Source organism: Anopheles moucheti, chromosome 3, assembly GCF_943734755.1.
Source record: "Anopheles moucheti chromosome 3, idAnoMoucSN_F20_07, whole genome shotgun sequence".
In the NCBI taxonomy this organism is placed as follows: domain Eukaryota; kingdom Metazoa; phylum Arthropoda; class Insecta; order Diptera; family Culicidae; genus Anopheles; species Anopheles moucheti.
Genome location: NC_069141.1, coordinates 73312669 through 73325849, shown reverse-complemented (window position 1 = coordinate 73325849; position 13181 = coordinate 73312669). Strand labels below are relative to the sequence as shown.

The following is a 13181-nucleotide window of genomic DNA, read 5'->3' as shown; positions in this document are numbered from 1 at the left end:
CGTTTCTTTGCAGGGCACACGGCTGCAACTTCTTGGTGCTTTGTTTAGACGCCGAGCTTGTCTGACAGGCATAACACTGTCTTAGCGTTGTCGAGACACAACATGAAGCGCAGCATCTTTCGACAGGAGGCCACCTCGGTACCATCGTGCTGCTCTGGAAGATGCATTGCCGACGATATGCTATCGGCATCGTCATCTGTTGGAATGGTATCAAATCGTACAGTAGTCCTTTCGTATCGACGCCTTCCCCAATTTGGCGGAAAGCCTAATGGTTGGAAGTGTAAATGGGCTGACTGGGGCTTTTTGACCGCTTATCAAACGGGAAGAGAAAGAACTCCGTGCACTATGGTCCGTAAAGGAGATTTGTATTGGACAAAACGTATCAGTAGCGTCTATCACATTCTCCACTTGCCAAGATGTTGTGAAATATGTTAAACAATTATACCTCATTGATTGAAATTTAAAGTTCGACCACATTCTTCGATTGCATCACACTGTGCTGTGGAATCAATCGCAAAACTTGGAACTCCATGAACCGGAAGGACAGCATTATCAACAAAGCACCGAGCAGCTATTAAACCCTTTTCGCATTTGCGATGTAGAACCAGTTTCGCTGTGTATATTACATCGTTTGCGTTTGCACGAAGAAACAGACTCCTTTCTCCTTCCGCCTGAAGAGAAGCCGTAAGATGGTATCGGAAAAGGACACACTTTGCTCCTGATCTTGATGCCAGCCCCCCGGCTCGCTGGGAGGTGAAAGCAACGTCATAGTACTGCGAAAGACAGAACACAATCTAGCCGGTTGGTGGTGCTGCCCCGGTGCACTCTGCACCACCGACCATTCCCACATCGTTCTGTTTCTTCTAATTTGCAACTGTAGCAGCAACCACAGCAGGGATTCAGGGGACACAGTGTGGCGCTGTGTGCGCGCAGTACGGAGGTAAGATATATTGCAAAAACTGCTTCTCCAAGATGAATTCGATGGGAGAAAATCGTAAATTACCGAACTGTCATGTACCGAGAAGATACCACTGGACGAGTTTTGCTTCTCGAGGTGTACACGTCGTGCTTCGGGCTAAGTTCTCGAGCAACTGATGTGCACCTCGCTGACGTAGCCGCGCCGTACGGCCCCCTTTAGGGCTTTCGGGGGACGGGGTTTGTGCAATGGACGCTGCTAGCCGGGGACGCAGAAGGGATTTTGCAGAGCAGAGGATGTGTCTCCGACACTCATAGGTGACAAGATCTAGCAAATGCATTAAATTCATTGCAAAGTGTCTGCAGTTGCCCTGACTGACGGGAGAATCCGAGGTTGAGCTGTGTGTGTGCTACGAACAAACGATTAGTTACAAAAACCTCATACCGTTTTCTATTGCCATCGGTTCCATTCCCCTTGCAGCGGTCCATCCCCGTTATCGCGAACAAACCGATAGTTAAAGGTTTAAAAGTTTGCTTTGTCAACGACGGATCTGTCAAGTGTAGCAACAGTTGCAAAGACGAACAGGTTTCCCCCCCTGTCATGTGCCATTTTCTACGCTGCACTGTCTTTGTTTGTTTGGGCTTTCTCTTGTGCCCATTAGTATAAACATTTTATTCACAAAAAAAATCAAATATTTGATCATCTTCGACAAGCTTTACCCGTGAGAGTACATACGATTCTTTTAAACGGGAATTCCTATCCCAACGGACAACGGACCATGTATCTTCCCGGTGTATGTAGCTTCAGCGGTAATTATGTAACGCAACGATAATGGGTGTAAAACAGCATGTTTTAGGGTTTATCAGCTTCCCTAATCATTCTGTATAATAATTCCACATAACTTGTAAACACACATGACAGGGGCAAAAAATAGCATCACCCAGCTACCGTCCGCTACCTCTTGTGGAGGTAACACCCCGAATGGGCACACTGTTGCTTTTTATCGGAAACGGGACAAGCGGACGTTGCGACCCCTATCCGAGCATTGCAATTCTTCTACGTGCCGACACTTCGAGGACAAAACGAAATGGAAAGTCCGCAGCCGCTTAATGAAGGGTACCTGCGCATTTTAAGAACACAAACAGCACCAAAGATATCGCGCAGTGCACCTGTTTGTGGTTTATAATTAAAATATTGTCAAAAATGGCATCGTTTCGATCAATACTGTCGAAGCGAACTCTCTTGCGCCTTAACCTTTTTATCGTGTACATACCACCGAACCCTAAATTAAAATGTGTCATTTGTTTTTTTGTCGCCAAATGTTTCCATTTCTCAGGGTATTTTTTTTTTAAAGGAATTTAAATTAATCGTGTAGCAAAGGTAGCTCATTGTGACAGCTACGCTGCAGCAACATTGCATCGCAACACCCTGCTAGAGAGGCATGTGATAAAATGTGCGCAAAACATTCACCACAGCATGCCATGCTCAACGATGGTGTTGCAGTTTGCTTTGTCCTAGTGCAATTATTTTACACCTCTCTCTCCCCATATGGCGTGTGTGTGTGTTCGAAATGGAAATTCTATTTAAAGGGATATCTCCCAATATTCGTGACAAGCTCTCAAGAAATGTGAAATTGATGAATTTAAGGATATTCGTCGAGTATCCCCGCGGGGAAGGAGTGCGCTTTCATCGATCACGCGAAGAAGAAAATGAATTCGCAATTAATGTGAATTTAGTTTTCAATTAACTAGTCAATAGTTTTAACCAATATGGTCATTATTAATGAATAAAACGATATGTAGACACGTCCTAGAATTAGAAGTACTTTACAGTGTGTGGCTTTTCCTTCTTACACCGCGTGTAAGATCGCTTTGCAGTAGCTCACCGTTTGTTGATTAAGTTCTAAAAATGTTATCAAACACGGCAGCAGATGGCTGATGCAGTATCCGCTGAGCCAACCGCGCTTGAACTGGATGCCCTTGCAAGGTTGTAATGAACTTCGGCATTCGAAGTTAATAACAAAGCAGATTCGAAAATGACTCGTAATATCTCCACTCCCGACTACCTATAACAATTTTTGACTAATTTTTATTTCCTCCCAATCATCATGCATGATGGCGGAACCCGGTACGTACACATTCCCTTTTGATAGCGCACCCCATACCTGCAATGGGCGAGATGAAGAAATAGCACGATGTGGGCCGTGCAGCAAGTTTGTTTTTGCGTCAAAATTGATTAAACATCAAACCGAACTGCACTTCGACGGTGCGGCCCTGCACAAAACCTGTGCACAGGAAAGGGTATGTGTTTCTTTTTGTGATCGACAACTCTGTCCCGACCAAGCGACAACAACATATCACAATCGACGTCGCTGCGGACGGTGAGGGATGTAGTGGGAAAATAAATACGCAGGATACCTTTACTTAAATGTTTATTATATGAAGGTACCTAAATTATCGTCATTCATCAATATGTAATCATTATTTTGATTACCAGCAAAATGATGTAATCTTGCCCTCTTACCACCGTGTTTCGTGACTTCTGTTGCTGTGTGCAGGTTGAGGGAAGGCTAGCGCTTTCCGGGGGTTTGCGGTTAATAAAGCGGCCAGCACTGTTGTTTGCAACAACAACAGCAGCAAAAAAAACAGGCACAAAGCTAAATTGTTGCCGCATGGGAAACTACTATTAGTTTTAAGTTGCGCTTTCCTTTTTTCGGGAGGGAGAGCGAGTGTGCCTGCAAAAATACAAATCTTTCCTTTCAAGCGTCTATCGGCGCACTTGGCTTTGATGGGCACGGCGGGGCAAAATTAATACCGTCCAGCACCACCACCAACCGTCGAGACTGTATCAGACGTTCGACCGATAACGAAGAAGATCGCTAGGATAAGACATCAGTGTTTGCGATTTAATCAAGCTTCGTTTGGCTCGCGTCAAACTAGGCGGAAGAACACCGAGCAACGTTGCAGTTCTATTATTCGCGGGCCCTCGGGGCCAAAACAATGATATTGGCATTTGAATTTTTAATTAGCGGCGGAAAAAATATAAAGTGCAAGAATTTTAATAAAAATGTGTTAAAAATGTTTTTCAAAATGCTTTCATAATGAAGTAACATGAAATATGTATAGCCAGCCGTTTGCCGTTTGCCACCCTTTAGAATGCCTTTTTTTTGGGTGGTGAGAGCATAGCGTTCGGTTTGTTTCCTTCTTATTTTTTTTGGCTTTGCTGTTTTCTTTGGAAACTACTGGCTTTTGCTGCGTGTTGTGGCCAGAAGACGCTGGCGGGAAAACACCCATTGTCGCTGGAACTTCATGAATAATATTTGACATGTAACAATTTGAGCTTCGTGCAACCCCGGGGAAGGCACAAAAACCTACAACGAAACAATTAATACATACAAAATGTGGATAATTAAGACAAAATGTTCCTGTTTGATCTTTCGTGTGGTGCATGTTTAATACATCAAACGGAAGGGAAACGGTTTCAAATGCAGCGCTGGGACGGAAACGAAGTTAGCTCAACCATGGCTAAAGTATTCGGAATGTGTTACAATAAGTGTGAATCGGTTAGTGGGTAGTTTCCCTAATAAAGTTATATTCTTTTGCTACGTATTGGGTGTGCTAGTAAGTTGTCTGCGATTTTTTTCATCAACATTTTAGGGATGTTTAACTTAAAGGGTTTTCCGATGTTCTTTAATAAAAAAATAATTTAGATCCAAAAATGCCAGGTAATACGAATTTGAAGCATATTCAACTTTATCCTTCAAACGATAAACACATAAGAAGATCGTAAGCAGTGGATTTAATATAGAACCTTTTGTTCTTGTCCATTTCGCTTGCTAACGATGTTATCAAACCATTCTCTCGCGCAACCAAACCGATTGGTGGTAAAAGTTGAACTGTATCAATACTGTCTCCGCTGCTGCGCTCGTTGTAAAGATATTCTAATCAGCCATATGCCATACATATACCGTGGCCGTGCCGTAAAATAGTCGAATAAATTAGAATAATCAGAATATTAATCATTTGCCGGATCGAAGACCCGACCCAGTTGGGTTTTCCTCTATTAGAGATTTGACATTAATCAAATATTTATGAATTGACACTTCTTTCTTGTACATTCCTACCTACCATTTTATTGGCCAAAGGCAAAAAAGGTTCCCTTTTCTGGCTAGACCCGTTGCCAGTGCCGATCATAAATCATGCACAATTTAGGAACCCGTTCCTGCCAAATGAGCGTTCGGAGCGAGCTGGGTGGGAAGGTGCGGCGGCCGTGGATAGGGCACCCAGAATAAAACGATTGACCCACACAAACACACGCGGCCACACGAACACGAGAAGATTCTGGCCCATAACATAATCTCGTCGCTCAGCTGGAGTTAATCGATGTTGCATTTTTGTGTTGGATTGGACTAATCGTTGAAGGCCACCACAATAGGAATGTTTCGGGCGGTCTCCCCGGCTTCCCATCGCAACCTGTGTCGCAAGCGTAGCGCAACGTGAATATACCGGTGCGGGCTCGGTCCGAAAACATGTGACTCGACACCTATTTCCCGGCCGTTAGCAAACTGCTTGACAGCTTGCCGTGTGGCCCCTTCGTTTTGCCCCGTTCGTTGTTCTTTCTTCTTCTTCTGCTTTCAGCTTTTGGGGGGTAGAAGAACGAATCTCCCCTCCCTGGGAGAAGGGGGGAGGACCCTCCCAACCCTCCCCCCCCCACCAAACAACTATTTCAATCGTGTGGGGTTTTGTTTGTTGTTTCATAAATATGAAAAAGTCGTTGGATGAAATTTGAATTTTTTATTGCGGCTGCTCATGTAAATAAAACATAAACATGGTTGTTGTGAGGCGAGTCAGTATAACAAAAAAAAAAAACAAACTATACACTGCTATACGTAAATTGCCGGCCATATAAAGAACGCAACTCACCCCACTCGGGTCGGGGGGTTTGGTCGAGATATGGGCGCGAGGAAAGTCCTACGACCGATAGGCTCCGGAACCGTGGATAGAATTCACGACGCGGAACAGAAGATGAAGAAGAAGAAGGAGTAGCAAACAAACACTCACCAGCGAGGCGAAGATGTGACCGCTCCACTCCAATTATAACCTTCGACTAATATCCCCCAACCCTGGCCGGGGTTTTTTTTTTTGCTAGGGGACATATAAACATGGATTCCTGCGCGCACGCATGCATTTTCCAAGCTCATACCGTGCCGGTCAAGTTTTCGGTGTCCGTCGTCCATCAGTGTTTGGGGTCTGAAAGCGCTGACGAATCTATAAACCCGCTCGGTCCCGGGGACCCGCGCAGACGATGAAGTTATTTCTAGTCAAATTAAATGCTTTATTAGCCAGTTAAACATGGTTCGATATAATAATTTACAATGCATAAATTTCAGCACAATGTTGTGGTATAGAGTTGTAGTTTATTGGCTCTAACCATGTGACCATCGAGCCGGAGATTGAACTATCCATGGGGCTTTTCATTGTGTGTGTGAGTTGGTAGCCCCCCCTTAAATATGGGCCGTTTGTGTCCTAGCGTTTGACGTTGGGAAATTGTTTTCATTTCTTCTTTTGGCTTTTCACGTTCTTTGCTGGCTTTACGCGCTTTCTCGACTTATTTGTCATGTCCGTTCTGCTTCTTTTTTTTTCCTTTCACCAACCCAAAAACCAAACAAGGCCTACGAGGAAAGCCGGAACCTCGAAAATTACATATTCACGCGCGTCAACAAGGCAGATTTGCTGTCGCGCACCGAATTGTTGCCCGTGTCCCGACGCGGTGTTTTGACGAGGGATGTGCGCGAGAGTGAATCGTAAAAATATGAATTTAAATTAATTTTCCCATATTTCAATCTCGCGCGATCAAACGATGCAGATAAGCGGTGGATAATGCAGGACGGTGGTAAAGGCTACACTCCCCCCCGGGATTGGGAGGGTAGTCGGTCCTAAAAAAAATCACAAAGAACCATCGGTACACGCGGGGATCGTCCGTGCAAAGGTGCGAACCCATCATCGAACCCTCGAGCTCGTGACCATTTTAACAGTTCCATAAACACGTAATCAGGTGATTTGTCTTACAGTTTATTGACGACAGACAGGCCGGCGACGGTATGCGACCGATGAAAACACCTTCGCGCGTGGGGTTAACATTCGTTTCCATTATTTCGGGACCATTTCCACCATTCCGGATTGCTTCTGGTGCCGCCGTCGAAACATGGTGTTCCTATTTGCATTCTAACAATGTTTCTTTCTTTGTTTCGTTCTTTCTTTGCAGGATATCAGCACGGTAAGGAAAAACGGGTACAAATTGTACATTGTCAGCAGCTTCTTACATCAAACGACGAAGGGTCTGAAATGGAACCTGATATATGATCGATACGGCCGTATTCCGGTGTTGACTGTGAAAGCTGGTGTTAATTTATTTATGCCACCATACATACCGTTGTCCTTTTTAGGAAAGTCATTTATTAAGATATTCTCAGGCAAAATTCTACTAGAGTTTCATAATTCTTAGGCATCGTAAATAACGCTTGATTCTTTTTGGCGCGAAACCCCGTATAAAGCCATCACTTTGACCAGCATAATCGGTTTCCATTATCCTTTCCAGGGAGCTTTTCAGTTTTTATCGTACGGAAGCCTAAGGTCTCACCTACCGCACTATCATGTGTTTAACCATGTCTTAACCTTTATTTTATGCGATGCTTCCCTCGTATGCGCCGATGCGCCGCTTGAAAAAAGGCTTCCCATTTAGATAACTACAAATTAGCCATATCTCATAAGTGGATGAGTGGTCCCCTAGCCCAGTTCACAAAACAAATAAATAAATGACGAAGATAGGAACGGCAGGATAAAGTCGGTCATGGTGCAGAACAGCACACGAGACGCCGGCTGACACCCAGGCCTCGAGCGAGCGCCCCGTGGTTGGGGTAAGGGACGTTGGCTTAGCTGGATATAATTAATTTAAAACGAATTAGCACCGAACAGAGTCGTTAACGATACTTTCTTAGGTTATGCACTTTCGTTCCTGTTTTCATGTTACCTTTTCGTGACGGTTTTGCGTAAATGATAGGTGCACATTGTCAAGCACGGGCGAAACTAAATTACCGGTATCCAGTACAATCTCGTGTTTTATGCTTGAAAGCTTCTTGACAGGGTGTAAAACATTATTTTGAGATGCTCATTAAAATCTCATTTGCGGAATTTAGTTTTTTATTTCTGTTTTGCATTAAATTTAACGTATGCAAGCCGGGTTATCATATTCGTTTGCTAAATTTATTTATTATTGCAATGCTGTTTTTCATATAGACTTCATTTATATCGGATATATGTTGTATTAAGTTTTTTTAAATATTGGTATAAGATAGACTAGTTTTATTGCATGTTATTGGCAGATAATTTTATTGCCACGAGCTATTTATGACAGCTCTGTGGCGGTGTTAGAATACCACTTCTTCCAACAACACAGATAGCGACTGTTATTTGCTCATTCTAATTGGAGCACATGTTCTATATACGTTTAATGAAACATCATTTATGTTCTCGTTTTTTTTTGTACAACATTTTCTTCTCGTTTCATGTAAAACAAATTCATCGACAAATACCCAACTGGTTCCCGTGCTGTGCACACCGTGTTCGCTTCCCACAACTGTCCACATTCGTCCTGGCCCCTGGCACACATCATCGTCATCTAATGGTTGAATGACCACAAAAAATGTACACACTCACTCACACTCACCAACCCCACAATATTACATCCGCATCATCAAACTTTTCGACATGACAAAAACACCTACCGATTGGTGGCGCTCTCATTTTCGGTAACATAAATTGCCTTGTTTGCAATATCTTTGCCATCGTCGGCATCGTGCGCCGCTGTGTCCCCGACACACCCGAATGGAACGGCTCGCCGATGGGGGTTGCATCTTGAATACTGTTCGCCCGAACAACGTTTGATGTTAATATTGATGTGTATCCTTCTCAACACACAACAAATGGACAAAAACCACCGTTCAAATTGGTACTTTGTCATCACCTTTCGGGTTTGCTGGCTGGCTTCTTTTTTTTCTAATTCCCTTTTTCCACTTGTGCCTTATCACTTGTGCCTTTCCCTCTATTTGTGAATGCAATCGTACGATCTGGTTGTTTTGGTGCACTTCCGCAATATCAAATCGGCCCGATTTCACAAAACCCTATAATTTTACATTCTATCTAACGCGAACAATCAAACAACAACTTCTTGCTGGTGTACTTTGCGGACACGTCCCATTTGACGGATGCTCCATCTGATCTGACGCAAACACTTTTTTGTGGCTCTTTTGCCTGTTGCGGACGGTATCATCGACGACCAACAATAATCCTTACCACTACGCTACGTCTTCTAATGGGTGCTTTTGCTGCCGATGAATGCCGACGAAAATATCAACCCCGTCAACAACGACAACAACCCGGACAACAAAAAAAATGTCGATCCCCGAAACCTGGATGAATGCGACCATTTACCGTCCTGAATGGCCGTTGACAATGTTAACAATGTGTAAATTCTACGACAAAAGGGCGTAAGTATTTTTTCCTCTTCTTTACACCTTCTCGCCATTTCTAACAAGCCTTAAAGAATGGGAGCGTTAGGAGGCTCAATTTAAGCTAATAGGACCAAATTAGGGGTATTACTCGTTACAACAAACAGAGAATGGGGATGGGAGATAAATTACTAATGATTGCACACAAAACAACAGCTGGTAACCGGAAGTGTGCGTAATGCAAGGTTTAGAACAAAACCATTTTTTTAGAGTATTACACAAGGTACTTGTTGTTTTTCTTTACTTGAGTAAGTAATGAACAATTGAATTCTTAGCCCTTTCGTGTTATTGCTACTTATTTCAGGGTTTCTACTATTTGCTGTAATAACTTTCAATAACTTTATTCTATGTATTGATGTATTAACGCATTAATTATTGTACTTACTAGTTTTTTATTTACTTTTATATGTTTTCTTTCTTTATTTTTATTCATTTGCGTACTCGCTGGGTTAACAAATTATTCTAATGAAACTATATTAATTTAAATTGATCTTTACAATCCTTTGAAACATTTAAGAAAATGATTTCCCTGTTGTTGTGCTTAACGAATCTTTTGAGTTTTTTAAATAATGTGAGGACTCTCACACGATTTTCTTAAGGTTCTTATTTTATACCTCTTTTAGATTTTGTTGTAATGAACCTTCAATGATTGGTAAACCTTCTTAATGGGTGCTCAAAATCATTCATTCGATTTGAAGCTTCATTCATGAATCAAAACTCACCCAACATTTCACCTTACCTATCTGTAAAGTCCGGAGGGCCTAGGGTCTCCAGATAATAGCCACAGTAAATCATTGCCCTTTTTTGTTTTCTATAATACCCTTTTGTAATCAATCCAATTTGGCTTCCGTTTGTCCATTGCTCGAATACGATCGTACACGCTAATCATATCTCTAACTGCAGCAGCTGATCCGCACCAACATTCATGCCACTAGCCACTCGACCATGCCTGCTGCATAATCCGAATAAATTATACTAATTTTTAATCCAATCTAATTAATCGTATTAAAACGTATCCACCGTTCGGTCGCTTCGATTTCGGTCGTTTAAAAATACCTAAAACATGTTTGTGAATTAATCTCCCGCGGCTCGAAACGGGACGGATTTTTCACTCCCTCCGTGCCGAGAAATATGACAGCCCGAAATAAGCGAACGATCGGATATGTGTACGTTGGGTATTCCACTTCCAAAGCAGAACGAAAAAACCACAGCTCACCTGCGGTGGCACGTGGATGGGGCATTAGTGCAAGTGTGACGTTCGGGCGGATCGGGAACGGACGACGACCGACGCCGGGTCGGTCTGGAATTGTACAGAAAATGACTTTGTTTTAGGAAATCATAAACGAGTTGAAGAAACATATCTTACCGTCTGGCGCGAAATATTCCATTCCACCTTCGCTTGTGCTGCATCCACGGCAAACCTTGGTGGATGCTGGCAGGCCTGTACGCGTATCTGGTTCGTTCGATCGTTTTCGACGTTCGGTGTGTTTCGCTTCTTAACTCCTTCGTAGCCACGGCTGTGGTATGCCACGGCCAAACTGGAACCCCGTGCACGGGCAGGGCAGAGATAGAGTTAAAAATGTCATTCCGGCTTCGGGTGGTGGCATGGGGTCAAACCACCTACTAGTCGCCACCTGCCGTTTTCTACCAACCCAAAATTTCAAATTTATTGCAGAAGAAAGTCGCTGCCATCCGCGCATCCAGCGCTTTCCCGATCGTGGGGCTGTAGCGCTTCGTATCCACCGAGCTTATCTTGTCCCTACGGCTCTATATCTCGCCTTCTTCGTTCTTCGCCCATGCTGCATCCCGCAAAGCTTCTATCTTCAATCATGCCAGTACCTTGTGTTGACTTGCTTGATCTGCTTCTTTGCGTGTTGTTATCAACAGTGCGTATACTCGCTGGCACTAACGAATGTAAAAAAGGAAACATTTTCATTCATTCACAAATGCTTTGCTCGGGGGTGGTGCAAAATGGGCAAAGTGCGCCCCAGCGAGTGAGTGAAACGACACCGTCTTGCGGAAGGACGCACCGGAGCGCTGGCGAAGATAAAGCACATACAGCACGGCATGGTGTGTTGTCGAAACTACACAGCACAGCATAAGTCTCTCGGCAGTCTCTCTTGGCCCCACCGTTGGAGTCTCCCGGACAGTGATAGAGAATCTGTCCGATCATCGGCTGGTTTTGGGCTCGGTGGTTTTGGGTTCCTTTTTGCTTTTGTTTTTCGTTTTGTTGTTCAAGAATTATGATTGAAACAAATTGCCGAAATCGAACTGAATACTTGTCCCTATCTGAGACGCCAAATCGACATGCTTCACGCTGAATCTACTGGGCAACGGGGTTGGACACAGGATTGAGGTACCGGAGGACACCAATCGCTTACAACCACGGAGTCACACACACACACACATAGACAGCTCCCCAACACACTCTACGTATGATATATTGACAAGTCCACCGTAGGGATTGGGCAGGCTTCTCGACGATTTGGAACGAAGGTGATATCTCATCTGCAGACAAAGTTCGCTACATCGAGCCGAATGAAGTAAGCAAAGCTGGACAACAGGAACAAACAAACAAAAAAAAGCACAACGATACGATTGAATGAATGAACGTATGTTGGCCCCAAACAGCACGTTCCTGGCGAAACGTCAACGAAGATGAAGTTGCGATGCGGATACGGATAGCGAGCATAACATTTTTGGGCAATGTAAAACTGTCTGGAATGAAAGTAAAATTTCGCAGTTCCCCTGTCGCGCTATCGGTACTGCAATCAAACCCGATCGAAGCAAAAGCATCGAAATGGCATAATTTTTTGGTGTAATATGTTTTTCAGCTAACGTTCGAAGACGATCTTCTAACAGGATGAAACAAATCATTTCTTGGGCTGCTGAGTGGTTTAGTGGTAGTGGAATCGATTTCTCACTGTTTAGATTAAATAAATTGTAAAACATGGTGGCAGGCATCAAGCACTTCGATGATGACTAGCCTAGAGGTTTAGTGCCAATTAACATATGAATTTCTTAATAGGAGATTTACACAAAAAGGTCAAATTTATGAGTTTTTAGAAAGGTTACTTCCTCAGTTATGGAATTGACAATATTAGACAAAAGAAGCCTCTACAATCTAATATTTAACGAGTTGGAGATCATATTTTTTTATTGAAACATAAGAAAAACCAGATATTCCTGAAAGTAAAGTGCACATATCTGTACCTTTATCGATTCTTACTGTGAATTAAAATGAATTTATACAAGAATTAATCTGAACAAACGGAACTAAAGCTTCCATAGGTCCCAAAGTTTCAGCTGAGGGACACATGATTTATGTCAAAAAGTACTTTTTCCACCGTCCTCACTCAATCATCTCACGGTCTCCTCCTTGTATCCGAGCTCCTACCGAATCGGGGTGGATCGCATACCAAGATCACGATTTGCAACAGGACTTATAATCAAACGTGCCCCTTATTTGTTTTCGAGTAAGGTCACAAATAAATTGGTCCTTGAACAATACGGCATAGACCTGCTCGACGAGAGATCTAAATAAAGCAAAACTGTGGTACTGCGGCCCAAAACTTTCGCTAACGCCACACACAGACAATCGGTTCCCGCGGAACGGCACACGGCCGGGCCCGGCCGGGCATTCTGGGCGTACTCGTGAAGATCGACGGGGTGGTACCGGACAATGCCAAATTAAAGAAT

General features: G+C 43.4%; 1 protein-coding gene across 1 annotated transcript in view; it reads left to right on the top strand.

Annotated features, from left to right (window-relative positions):
- LOC128300727 (ankyrin repeat domain-containing protein SOWAHC) overlaps nucleotides 1-13181 on the top strand; it is a 98380-nt gene that overhangs the window by 47118 nt on the left and 38081 nt on the right. Inside the window, exon 5 of the mRNA XM_053036898.1 lies at nucleotides 7181-7192. Coding sequence (XP_052892858.1) covers nucleotides 7181-7192 — 12 coding nt within the window. The remainder of the gene's footprint in view (nucleotides 1-7180; nucleotides 7193-13181) is intronic.